Source organism: Cryptotermes secundus, unplaced genomic scaffold (assembly GCF_002891405.2).
Source record: "Cryptotermes secundus unplaced genomic scaffold, Csec_1.0 scaffold690, whole genome shotgun sequence".
NCBI classification, from domain to species: Eukaryota; Metazoa; Arthropoda; class Insecta; order Blattodea; family Kalotermitidae; genus Cryptotermes; species Cryptotermes secundus.
Window position 1 is genome coordinate 158,744 of NW_019740662.1, and position 14,293 is coordinate 173,036.

The 14,293-nt window shown below is 38.9% G+C and overlaps 2 protein-coding genes across 2 annotated transcripts in view; both read left to right on the forward strand.

The window, feature by feature from the left end:
• Window positions 1–895, forward strand: part of LOC111872543 (pre-rRNA-processing protein TSR1 homolog) — a 39,416-nt gene extending 38,521 nt beyond the window's left edge. The window contains exon 13 of the mRNA XM_023866569.2: window positions 614–895. Within this exon, the coding sequence (XP_023722337.1) occupies window positions 614–756 (143 nt within the window). The 3' untranslated portion in view covers window positions 757–895. The remainder of the gene's footprint in view (window positions 1–613) is intronic.
• A 6,937-nt stretch (window positions 896–7,832) lies between these two features.
• Window positions 7,833–14,293, forward strand: part of LOC111872542 (ATP-binding cassette sub-family F member 3) — a 30,592-nt gene continuing 24,131 nt past the window's right edge. Inside the window, exons 1-4 of the mRNA XM_023866567.2 lie at window positions 7,833–7,988; window positions 8,181–8,289; window positions 10,489–10,663; window positions 10,887–11,113. Of these exons, the coding sequence (XP_023722335.1) occupies window positions 7,916–7,988; window positions 8,181–8,289; window positions 10,489–10,663; window positions 10,887–11,113 (584 nt within the window). The 5' untranslated portion in view covers window positions 7,833–7,915. The remainder of the gene's footprint in view (window positions 7,989–8,180; window positions 8,290–10,488; window positions 10,664–10,886; window positions 11,114–14,293) is intronic.

The window sequence follows — 14,293 nt, forward strand, 5'->3', positions numbered from 1 at the left end:
TGATTTCTTTGTAATGTTATAATGGTATGATTAAAAGTCTTCTAAAATAAAATGATCTTACCCTTTTAGATCTCTCTTGTATTTAGCTTACTGTGGTATATTATTTGAAGCGTTCACATTGACAATATGTAGTGAAGTCTCGGACAATCAACCTCTTAAAAAAATAGTTAGTACAAGAGGCTACATGTGCTTCTTAGTGAAGGATGCTATTCAGATCTGGCGACATGCTGACAACATCAGCAGGGATTAAGGATACAGTGTAAACCATCATGATACCCAGCCACCAGCATGCCTAAACAAGGGAGGACCATCAAGAAAGCATAATGAAGGACCATTGACAGCTAGCATGCCAGAGGTTGATGAACATTGGTTGAGAAGATTGACTCCCTGATTCCACCCATTGTTCCCTCAGCAGTCACTGCTGGGACAGCTAAGAGCAGACAGTGTGACATAAATACAGTGTGTGGCCACACCGCTCATCTCACAGTCCCTGATGATGGAGTGAAGACAGTTTCTGAAATGTTGCATACTAACTGCATCTTTGCATGGTTGATCGACTGAGAATAATTCATTCCCTACACCATTAACTTACATACATTTCCCTTTATTCCAGGTACTCATGGTCATATGAAGTGTGTGTTTGATGGACAGCTGAAATCTCAAGATACAGTACTTATGCATCTATACGGTCGTGTATTTCCAGAGTGGAAATATGAACCATATGTAACCTCAACATCAACAATGTTTGGATGCTGAAGATTTTTAATGAGTAGAGTATGACAATATCTGATGATGTACAGACTTTATACTTGTGTTTGTAATAATGTAATGCTTTGTAACTAAGAATATATCAGAGAACAGAACATAATAAATCAGAGTGCTTGTTTCTGGTTGAGTCAGTGTATCTTTGGAATTCCTGTTTGACAGCTGCAGCTTACTTAACAGAATCCCAGTAATATTATACAAATTGTGTTACTAGTTACTAGTTAACAGTTTGCAATAAGGGGTAAAAGGTACAGTTTTCCCTGTGCTTAACTAGTTGAGCACTATACCGTGAAGGTGTATGGGGCAGTGTATGTACTGATCCATATTTTCTTGACCTCGGCATTAGCTGGAGGTGAGTGCAGTAAGAGGAATTGCAAGTAATAAGTCATTTATTCATTTGATCATATATTTTAATCCCTTTGAAACATATTGATTTTTTGTTTTTAAACAGTGATGATAAAACCTGAAAATGACAATATGAAAATGTTGACATCAGTACTTTGATTTCTAACAGTACCATTCTTAATTAATTGTAGTATCAAGAATTTATCAAGCTGTTAGTGAATGATCTTACAGTTCCGAAGAGACACTTCATCGTTAATATTAGGTACTTCAAAAGTTAAGAGATCTGTAGTTTCATTCCAGGTCTCTCTCAGCTTGATATGTTAACTCAGTAAAGACAAAAGAAATCCAGCTGGAAAAGAAAGTGCTTGTTAGTAAGTATCATAATGTGTTTTCTGTATTATATGTCAGAGGAAGTAGCTTTCTCTGAGACTGTGGGTAAGGGAAGAATGAAATGGAAAGGTAAAAAATTTTATTGAATCATATGTGTGTGGTTATTTGTTTTGTCAGCCTTTCAGCCAGTTTAAATCACTGTAATATGGTGCTTTAATGTGACATACCAAAAATTCAGACTTTCAAAGTTGCAGAAATATCTGATATCCATTACTGGGCAGTGTCATAACAAAACATGTATATCTGGAGCAATGAACACACCCACAACAGTGAAGGTGTTGTAGGAGGTGGCGTTGTCTAGCTTGTCTAGGCAGTCCGCAACAGTTCAATGTAAGTCAGTGAACCAGAGCCAGTGCTACAGTTGCTGAAGACAGAATGGATTCTGAGAGTCCATGCTGGGAAAACTTGTAATTTAGCAACAAGACCTGTGATGACGTCCAGACAATCCAAGTTAGTATAATCTAACAGGCGTTGAAACCCTTTAAGTACTTGAAACTTATGTAATATCATGTAGATAAAGAATAATCAGTGTCAACCCTGTTGCATAGTCAGTGACATGTGACACTAGTGTTAGAAATGGGATTGCTGGATTGTGGAATGTTAATTGTTGACCAGAAATGTATTTTTCATGTTATTTGGCATTAAGATACAAGGGATAAGGAAGGAGTTCAAAAAGCAACTGGCAGAAGATGAAGCCTGACAAGGGACGGAGGTGGCAAGAAGGTGCTCAACAAGGCCCTGAACTAGGCTCTGGAGCTCAAGGCAGTAACTGCCAGCAAAACTGTGAGTGGTAAATTACTCCATGAGAATGGTTGTGAGGGGTCAAGTGCTGCAGGACTGCACATCTTATATGCTTGCAGTGTGTAGGCCTTGGCTGCCTTAGGAGATTGCTGACAGAGGTGCCTCCAGAAGACTTGCTTGGGTGGAGGTTAACCAGGACCCAAGGAGCGAGTATGGGATCATGCAAGGAAGAAGGTACTGGTGTCATTACTTTTGCCTCCTCATGTTACACTTGGTGTGTCAACGGAAAGAAGTGACAGTAGGCAAAGACCATGGGTTGGGTGGAGGTCAAATCACAGATCAGGCCCCTTCATACTGGAGTATCAGTGTCAATAGCAAGGTCAGACAGGACAGCGTGATAGAGAACTGACCCAGCTCTAAACCCCACAGATCGCATCAGGAAGGATTCTCTCAATCTTGAAGGAGGCATTGGTAGAACCAACCCTAGTGCAGCACCCTCTGAGGACTAGGATGTTTGTCACCGAAATTGAACGAATTTGCAATGTATCTGTAAATTTGGGGTGCCACTTGCGGCATCTGGGTGAGGTAGAAATGCCATTATGACACTCCAGGGTGTGACCACATCTCTCCTCCACTTGAAGGGTAACAGTGAGATGGTACTGGCTCAGCATTGGAGAGATGTGATGGCATGGCTGGAATCCCACCCACAGAGCTACTATGTCCAGCAATGTCATTTCAGTCCCCAAGGAAGTTGCCTGTTAGGATGGCTGGAAACTGCCAAGGGTGAAACCACATTAATGTCCACCTTCTAATGGGCCATGTCAGGCAGAATGTATTGCACTGAGAAAGGAGCAGCTGGATGATGATGCCATGGGTCAGATTTTACAGGGAATGAAGGATGGACACCATCTGAAGCAGAAGGACAGTCTCATTGCAGCCCCACCTTTAAGAGTCAGTGCTGGTATGACACTTGGCACAATCAGTGATGGAGGTCTAAGATCTGCCAGGTGGTGGTGCCCTCTAGGAGCAAAGGTAATGTTAGTATGCACGGACGCTCTTCAGGACAAGCAACTGTAAGGAGGGAGCAATGTTACGTGATACCTAAATTGAAATCAGAAATGTCACACAGGTGTCAGTTGCTAGGCAACATCATGATAAAACATTTGCAGTAACTGACATGCCCACAGTAGTGGAGGTACCTTCAGAGAAGCATTGCCTGGGCAGTGTGCAAGAAACCAATGTAAGTTGGTGAACCAGAGCCAGCATGGCATCAGCAGTGACAGAATGCATTCAGGAGTATGTGATGAAAGAGCTTGCAACCTAGACCTGTGTCACCAGAGGTTATATGTAAGGACACTCTGTTGACTGTGAAACCCTGCAAATGCTCGTAAACTGTTGTAATCATTTGCAGATAAAGAATAATCAGTGACAAATAAATCTGCTCCCAACCCAAACCCTTTGTGTGGTCATTACTGTGTGACAGATCAAATAGCTAGAAAAGGAAGTGACTTGGGAGTCTTGAAGTAGATGGGTGAGTATGTGTAATATTAAAGTAAACTGAAGAAAGCAGGATTCAAAGGCTTAGAATAGGATCCAGTGATGTGATTTTGTGGGATGACTTAAGTCCAGGGAGTATTGTGGAAGGTACAGCACTTCCCAGCCCCATCGATCGAACAAGTCAGCCACAGCTTGACATTTCTGCATTTCTGTTAAATCATGCGGAACCTATCATGATGCAGTTTTTCTCATGCCCAGGCGTTCCTTCAGAATGTGAAGCACAGTCGTATGCGTTAATCCTGTCTCAGGCCAGCTCACGAATTGTATGGCGTCAATCACTCTCCAGTAACGCGGAAAGAGTATACACTTATTCACTGACACTAGGACGACCTGGCCAACGCATTTTGGTGTCCCTCGTTGAAGGCTTTTACCAACCTTGCCACTCCTGTAAGGCAATGCCCATTCCCCGCAAGCCTCTTGAAGACCTTGATGACACTGTTGTGCTGTACGACCTCTGGCACATTCAGTCTTTATCCAACTCCGTTGTTCCTGTTTCGAAAACATCGTCACAACACTACATTAGACCGCCAGCTAACAGGAAGCTCTGTTGTTCTTGTCACTACGCATGCACATGATGTGGGAAGGGAGAGTCCATTTGCTCTGAGGTAAGGTATGTATGTAACTAACGTGTGGTATGTATAAGCGACATTATTTGGTTCCGTTCCATGGCGTCCGTACAGCAGTGTTGCCACTATTAAAGTTCCAACCCCCATACAGTGTAGTAAATAATTTGTCACAGCGTGCTTATCCAGCCCCCTTTGGTGAGGGTAGTATGAGGTTCCTAAACACATACATCCAGTGAGATATCTCTTTCCTATTTACCATGGAACTCTGTATGATTGGATATGAATCTAGCGTACCACTGTATTTTTGTATCCTGAGAAGGCATCTTGTATGGGTTATATCCCAGAGAGACGGCCTGATCAGATGGTGGCAGCAAAACCTGTGACTAGGGGTTGGATTCCAGGCAGCTAAGCAGTGGTGNAAACTAATAAGTGGGATGGTGACATGCCTCTATGATGGGTTATATACCTAATTAAATTTCAGTACCATTTGAAGAGGTCAAGTGGAATTTTGTGCCTTCCTATGTTGAGAATGGAATTACCCTGTTCTGTCCATACCAGAGGTTCCCAAACTTGTATATGTTGAACCCCACCCTTCAGTATTCCGTATTGAGGGGGTGGGTTTCCCCATGCACTTAGACCGGTTACTGGTCCATTGTGCATCCCCCTTTTAATTTCTACTGTCTCCATATCCTACCGGTACTGGTGCTTACTATCAGCCCCTTTCTGCCAGCGAGGTTCCAACCTCTTACTGGCAGTGGTATATAATAGTTAGTCCCCTTCTGTCCGCGAGGTCGTCCCTCCTCTGGCAGGGGTTCCTAGTCCCTTTCTGCCAGCAAGGTTTCTACCCTCTACTTGGCAGTGGTATCTAATACTTTAGTCCCTTTCTGTCAGAGAGGTCCCCCCTCCTCTGGCAGTGGTACCTGATAGTTTCCCCATCTACCGGAGGAATTGGAAACTGCTTGGGCGGGAAACTTGGCCTAATTTTGCTCAGAGGTCTCCTAGAGACATGAGGTTCTTTTGCGTGGCGTAAATCTACGACACGGGACCCACGGCTTAAAGTCCCTCCCGGAGGACTTGTTCCCTGAATTTTTCCACCCTTAAAAATTCCACGACCTCCGCCGGGTTTGAACCCGCGTACTACGAGTCACGAGGTGGGAACGTTACCTCTAGACTACGGAGGCCGCTTTGCAACCCACCCTTAAAACATTTCATAAATTTTATGCCCTCATTCTAGAACAAGTGAAAACAGATTTGACAGAAAATTCAGCTATGAGTGTACTTTCTTTTTTTAAAATTATTACATATTGTAGCATGTAGAGCCGTTACTGGGTAACAGCCCCAAAACAAGCAGTGAACCTTTCCTGTCTAGACAACAGATTCTTAATAAGCAAGTATATGCAGACATTACTAGGTAACACTTTCGCAAACAGACACATTCCCACAGAAATAAGAGTACAAGGATGAATTGTGTTTTCTACTCGGTCCATGCCGAGATGTTATAACCAAGACACATTTAGAAGTTAGTTGTGAGAGAGTTATAAGGGAGCTAAGTCTTCTGATATATCAGCAATCTGTCAAGAATGAGAGATTTAATAGCAGTATATTTCAAAGCTGCTGAACATGTTTTTCAGCAATCATGTGTGGCTGCTGCTTCTGGGCTATTCTGTATGATGATAAAATGCTAACGGGGCTTTGGATGATACAGTTACAGTATTAACAAAACTTTTGTAGGATACAAAATTCATTTTCTGTGGAAGTATTTTTCAGGTTCCCCCCTCAGTTTCTGAATGTTTTGTTTCAAGGTGCCACTTCAGTTCATTTGGCTTCACATTGTCAGCTTCTAAGATACTGCAACGAAGCACACTGAGGTCATTCTTCACTGTTACAACACTCGTGAAACTGAAAGACAAATATAATTCATCATATGCAGTTTTGGTTTGGATATACAATTCCAACTACTATTTGCTGAGTGTTCGTTCTCAAGTTTCGTATTTATATTCATTAAAATTTATGCATTACTCTGTGGTTCAGAAAACACCACTTAGTTCTCTTTACTGTACTGTAACGATTACACGTAAATATTGGAAGTATGTTTTACGTCTCTACACTGTGGATCTAAATTGTTAACGCATCGTATTCTGTCACTGGAGTATTTCTATGCCTTAACACATCAAAGGCTATTAATGAAGAATATATACAAAATAAATTTCTTTACTTGCCGATTTACACACAATGAATATAATGGCTTCACAAGGTTTGTGAGAACAGTTGTATTACTCTAGACAGCTTTCCAGCTCTAGGAGGTTGAACTCTGTACTACTGCATGACAACTAAACCACTTGAACAAAGAGAAGGATTTTAAAAATGTTTGTGCATATTTCGCTTAAAATATTTTTTTCATACTGATGGCCCCCCTCCCCCAAGGAAACCACTTGGTCCATTTCCTACAAGGGTGGTATGCCCCACACATAGGGAACCTCTGATAAGCATACCACCTGTTTCAGGTTCAATGCGAGGCATGTCTGCAGACAGTTCACTATGGACATTCTGCAGTCAAAGCAGGCAACTATTCAAACCTGCCATACTGAGCAACACTCAACAGTTTCGTATACTATAGTTAACCCAGTATTTTAGGGTTTTCTGTGAGGGGTCATTTATATAGACAATTATAAATAATCACTGCAATGAGTATTATGTCAAACCACTGAAGTAAGTCATTGTAAATATTTTATGTTCCATCAGCCACAGGAACTTCTGGGTACAGGCTGGACGGTTGGAGTTCTATTTCCAGTATGGGCAAGGGAGTTTTATTTTCTCTACAGTGTCCAGATCAGCTCTGAGGTCCATTCAGTCACCCATTCAATGGGTACCGAGGGTTCTTTCCCTAGGGACAAGAGTGGCTGGGGCCTAAAGCTGACCACTCAGTTCCATCTAGTGCTGATGTCAAGAATAGTTGGGTTACACTTCTATCCCCCATACGTCTTCATGGAATTGTGTTTAATTTGAGCACAGGCACCATATTAAACCTTTTTAGTCAAAAGCGAAAATAATTTTAAAATACAGTATATTCTTTTGTAATCAAGCGCCATGAAAACATTGTATCGTAAATACGATTCAAGACACGGACCTAGTTCCAAGGGCTTTGGAAAACACAGATGGTTATTTGTGAAGACTATTTCTCTTTGCATCCATACTATCATACGATTTCTGAAAGGTGCAATGCAATGATATTGCTCGTGAAGTGCGGATAAATTCTGTTAATCGTGTACCAGCTAGAACTGTGAATTTATAATTGTGTATATGCTGCCCGTGCGGGAATGTTGAAACGCGAGCGGCGTGAAGAATGATATATATATATATATATATACCAAACATTTCCGCAGTTAATTCCCAAAAGACAATATAAATTCTTAAATACATATTTAGTGTTAGAAGCATATTTTTATGGTTACACTTCATTTATTAAAATATATTCCCCGCACTATAAATTCTTCGCTGTATGTTGGCCACACTGCATCTGTCCTGTGGATCCTGTGTGTGTATCCTGCAACATGGCAGCTTGCAGCGAATATATTAAATCCGAATTCCCGTTAATTGACGATGATTTATACCAGTATGTAGAAGGTACGTATTGTTATTATGAGTTTTAGCAGAATGGACATGAATGGCTTTGTATAAGCTTATTAATATTAATTATATTTATATTTATTAATTTTGGACCGTGCACAGTGGTTTTATTTTTTCATTGCCATTCAGCTTTAAGACATTTGTCTTGTGTTATTTTTAAGTAGTAATTCGTCGTAAATGCTTTTATAGGTATCTTAACTAGTGGAGCAGATGATTTTGAGGACAGTGGAGAGCTGTATGATGCTATTGGAGAAGTATTACACGAAGTTGCAGAAGAGAAATCAGAAATGGACATTAGGTGACAATCAGCTGTTTCTAATGTTTTGCTTCATTCTGTGTGTGTGGTATTAGAGGGACTTACATGTCAAATGCAGTACATATATTTTTAATTATAAAGTAAAGTGTTTAATGGGGCAAGGAAGTCAATTCTGTTGTGTATTTATAATTAGACCACAAAGGATGATAATCCTATCATACGATTCTGTAAAAGAATAGCTTTGGACATTTTAAAATAATAGGCCTCTTTCTCTACCCTTTACCTTATTTCTTTCTACTTTAACCTCCTCTTCCTGACCATCATTGTACTGAAGCATGACTCTTCCAGCATGAAATGTTACCATCATACTGATATTTCACATTCAGTAATTAGCTAGAAGATCACATGAAACCACCAGCATATCCCACTTTGAAAAGACATGTACGAAATAAGTCAGTGTGTATTTTATGCAGACTGAAATACTGCTATGAACATAATGCAGAGTTACACATTACAGAGTTATACATGAACTAAGTAAGATACAGTTGACTGAAGAACGTATGCAAATATACAAATCAAAATACACATAATGAAAGAAGTGTAACATGTCATGTGTGAAGGTCATGTATTTTTAGAATAATTAGTCCATTTCTTCAGCAAAAGAAAAAGGAAGTGAAGCTATCCCTATAACAGGCCATTGAAGCCCATATGGTTGTGAGACATTGAGGCTTCCATATTCTCTAAGACAGTCAGCTCACAGGTGGTGGTGGTGGTGAGGTTGTCAGTCTTACACACTGGTCGTACCTTTACCTGCAGGAGATTCCTGGTACTCTTTTCAGTTAAGAGACTGAGTCGACCCCAGGGTCTTAGTGCAGCTGGAAGGATTAGGTCAATTGAAAAATGCAATGACCTCCTCAGGAATCAAACTCATGACCTTTTGACTCAACGAACTATTCTACTGCATGTCCCCCCCCCCATTTATTCAGTTCATTATTTAAAATTCATTCCTCTTCAGGGGGTCATTTCCAAACTTTCATTCATACACATACATAAATGCCCAGTACACCTATGTGACTAATGTAAGGATTTTAATATACACCTCTTGACAAATTATGCAAGTCAGCAAATGTATTTCAGCTCATATCCAATTCCATCACAGCAGTGGACTGAAAACCTATGTACCTGAAAGTATGTCACTAGGACTTATTCTGCCAAGTCAGTTTTGTTCTCTTGAACCAGGTTCCCTTGTTCTTGAATAAATACTGTGTCCACCTTTCTCCATTTGTACACAAATGCAGCATAAATGTAGCATAAAATGTAGCAGATTTCATGTTATTACAGTCTGGGCACATCTTATACTGAGCAGATCTAGATTTTGACGTTGAGAACAGTATTTACTTTCTTACCATCACTTAAACAGATTTCCTGAACACTGAAAACAGAGACAGAAAAGGAAGAGTATGCACATCATCCATCAAGGAGGGCATACACATCGCATGAGAATGTTTACACAGTTGATACTATTCCTGAAATTCCACCAGTAGGGTTTTAATTGCAATTGTTATGCAAAGCTGGCTGAAAATATTTTATAAATATGGAGGAAGGAGAACAAGAATTGTTACTTCTAGAGCTAACAGTAAAACTTGTCAGAGATATCAACAAGTTAGCTGGAATAAACCTGATATGCTTGTAGTTTTTCTGGCTAAGCCTCAAAATACAGAAAGTACATATGGTGCTCAAATCTCCATTTATGTATTGTTTTGTGATTAAGTAGCTGACAAAACTTCAAATCATATTAGATGCATGGGATTTTCATGAAGATGTACTTTAGTAAAAAGGTAGGTGCATTCATGATTGACTGGGATTATGAATATGATGGTATGTATGTGAATCAAAAGAAAGAAAGATGAAATTAATTGAGGAACAGGATGGTAAAAAAAAAAGTGTGTTTCAATATGGTCAGAAAATTCTACTGTATTCAGATATGTTTTGGTATTTGCTATCATGTTTTATATTCAGCCCTATGGGGAGGTGATTGGAGCCATGATGTGAAAATAAATGAATGAATGAATTTATTTCTGTGGTAACAGTTATAGGATAATTATATTGAAATTTAGAACTAAGCTCAAAACAGGACTGTTTAACATTGATAGAAAAATGTGGCTGATTGCTGGTAAATAAATTCTTTGCTTTCTTAGGTAATACGTGCATTGGCGCATGATAAAAATGGATCTTTTCTAGGAATATCTGTGATAAACTACTTCATATAATGAAGCCTGAAAAAGGAAGCATGTTACATACTGGATCAGCAAAGGTTCTAAATGCACCAGTTCATCTAGCAAGCATGGCGGCCAACCTGGAAAATAATATTGAAGACATTAAAAGTATTTGGGTCATGTCAAGAGATGATGGACTAGTGAGTTAAATATTATTTTGTATGTTCAAAAATAGATGCAATTGAAACAACTGTTATGTTTGTATAAAGCAGTGCTATTTTATTATAATAGTTTTTTCATTTGAACATTTTTTATGTTTAAACTTTTTTTACAATAGAACTGTGTCATATCAACTTCTGAAATGGGTACTACAGCAGCAGCAGGAAGAGTAGTAGTATTAACAGTGTATTATTTTATTAATAGAAAGTTGATGCAAAGAAATTAGAGAAAGCAGAAGCAAAGTTGCAACAAAAACAAGAAAGGAGAAGTCAAGACTCTGCAAGTAGCCGTAACACTGTGTCAGCAATACGTCCTGAATCTGCTACAGCATCGCAAGTCACAAGCAAGAAGGAATCTAAGCTGGAAGATAAAGGAAACAACCGGGCACAGGATATTCGTATAGAAAACTTTGATGTGGCTTATGGAAACAGGTGCGTGCAAGGTTGTTATTTTGTGTTGTCTCCATTTTTTTGGATGTGGGTATGCAAATAGCTAAATTTTCAACATCAGACTTTTCCTTAAATGTGAGTCCAAACTATTCACTTGATATTAACCAGTAAAACCAGGAAAGAATTTTTTTTGTCATGTGAGATAAGTAGGTACAGTCAACTCTCGATTATCCGGGGGCGGATTAACCGGTTTGCGGCTTAACCGGGGCTTTTTTTTTTAAGTTTATATGTTGTTTAATATTCATTCACTTTTGTTTCACATGGTGAGTTGTAACACTATTTTCGCACTAGTGTGAACCGAGCTCTGCATTATTTCGTCCCGTTATGCGAACACAATGTTCTAGGGTGGGGGTGAAAGAATGCAAGAATTTTTGGAAAGTTTCAAGGACAAATACACCGCCCCAGGTTATTTAACGGTACCATCTCAGTGTGAGAGTGCATTGTGAAAGTAAGTATCAGTTTCTTAATATAGATCTTCAAGTGCGTTAGCAAAATGTCGGGGTTTAAAAGGAAGCNTATCCGTAAAAAGGAAAATGCCGCGAAAAAGCAAAAGACAGTATTAAATTATTTTAAGTGTTAAGTGTGACCGTAAAAAGTGCTGGATGTTGTTGAACAGTGATTGAAATAACTAATTCATACTGAGTGTAATGTAAAGAAAGTATTAAATAGGCCATGAGATGACATAGAAATGAGGATGAATAAATTTAAATACAGGTAGGTCTATAGTATTATGAAGGTATTAAAAGGTAAAAGGTAAAGTTGTTCCTCTGCTCAACGAATTAAGCCCTACGCCATTAAGGCGTGTGGGGGAGTGGATGTATAGATCCAAATTTTCTTGACCTCGGCACTAGTTGGAGGTGAGTGGTCAGCTTCACGCCCCGGCCGCTTTACCCCCGGGGAAAGAGCCCCCGGTACCCATTGGATAGGAGGTTGGATGGACCCCAGAGCCGGTCTGGACGATTTGGAGAAGTTAAAATTCTTGACCCTACCGGGACTCGAACTCCGACCCTTCACAGTCGTCCAGCCCGTATAATAAAATTTGGCTTAACCGGGTTTTCGATTAACCGTGACTTCCATCCCCACCATTAGCCCGGATAATCGAGAGTTGACTGTATCTGTTATGTTGTTGCAAGTAAAAGGAAACATTAGTAAATTACAATAAATGTTTTTTTTAATGTTACGAAAATATGCTCAAGCAGAATGGAATTTTTCAGGGGTAAGTGATGACTTTTGGTTTTCTTGGGGTGGAGTGGAACTGTAACTGAGTGTACAGTTCAAAAGTCCAGCTGTTTTCACGTCCATAGTGCTTTATATAATCATAGCTTATGTTTGAGTAGTGATAAAATTTTTGTATGTGACAGTGGATGGCATTTTGTAAATATATTGTTTTCAATTTGTCCACCAAGCCATTTGTTACCAGATGTGATAATATACCCATCTCTGGAGTATATTTTCAGCCCTGTTTAATGTAGTGGCAAGGTGCTGTTGTTTATGTCTTTTCATACATTTCTGTTTACTATAATTTTATTCATTCACCTCTTTCATCAGCATTATATTTTATTGCTTGGGTCAGTGTACCACTAAGCTGCTTCTATCTTCTAGGAATATTTTGAATTATGACATCACAATTCATCCTTTTAACCGTTTATTGTAAGGTCCTTTATCTGTGCTCATGGATGTGTGTATTTAATTTCAGTTTTTGGTGAATTCTGTTTAGTTATGCATAAAAATAAAAAAAGATAATTTTATATATCACTGAATTTTAGTGCCGTTTTGTTCAAAACATGTTTCATTAGACATAACAAACACTTTAATTTCATTAAATTGATCACAAATAAATACCATTTGAATATAATTTCTATCTCATAAGTAAATGTTAACTAAATCAAATGTTTTGTTATGAAATAAGCTGTCATATATTCATGTAAGGATTTGCACAGAAATTTTTTTAACAGCATATATAGGTCTGATTATTATTTTATTCTAGTAGTGAAATTATTGGTGAAGAGGGACTGAACACTGTGTAAATGTGATAAATGATCCTGAGTGTGAAGAATCTGAGTGAGGCGTGTAGATGATGTCCCTGGCAGCACACAGTCTGGACGGAACAAATTAGATTACACACGGCAGATGAACCACTTAATGGAAGACTGAATGTAAATACAATATTGGAAAAAGTGGACAGTATTTCTAAAGTTGTGGGCCTATAGGAAGATGCTGATCTAATTGCAACTTTCAAAAAAGAGTAAAAAATCACTGTCACAAACAGAATTTTGAAAAATGTAAATCTGCAAAAATGCTGATGTGGTCAGATATAGCAAGTGTAGAAGTGTGAAAGCATTTAGGCCTATTGGTACTGATGGGTCAGATATGGAAAGTCAGTACATAGACTGTTGGTCAACAGATCCAACAACATTCACACCCAAATTTCCACAAACCATGAGCAAGAATCTCTTTGAAGCAATATGGCAAACTTGGTACTTTAGTGATAACTCAAACAAACAGAACAATCAGGCAGACTCTTCAGAATTCACCCTGTCGATAAATACTTGGTAGAGAATCTAAGTTTGAAGACTTGTGATGATGCCTTGTAATAATAACCATGACTTGTTGAAAGTTTTGAAACCTCATCTTCCATGCAAGCTAACTGAGGAATTTCTAAGGAGACTGTTGAAGCCTAGTGCTGATTTGATCCATTTTCTCTTCAATGAGCACTATACTTTTCTATTCTGTTTACTTCTGTCTAGTGAGAATGCTGTTTGGTTTATTTAGATTTATAGGAATAGTTTCTGTTTGTGGAATTGTAACCTAAAATCTACCCAGAATCTTCTCCTTCATTTTCTTTCAGAACTTTGTTTTATGTAGGTATAAAAATGCACACTTGTCCTCTCAGTGTGTATCTCACTTGTAACATTTCCACATGGGATGTAATGTAACAGAGCAAATTGTGCTTATTGCACAGATGAACAGTAGTAGGTGTGTAAGCAGTGTGAGTGTCAGGAGATACAAGTGGAATACATAAGCTCACTTCACAAGTGCACTCCTAAAATTCTCAATATAGTTTTTATCATGCTCTTTATAAATGAGTACTATCAGGAAATCGAAAAGTCGCACACATCAAACTAAAAGTTGTTATAAATTGTATTGCAGTTAATATAATTA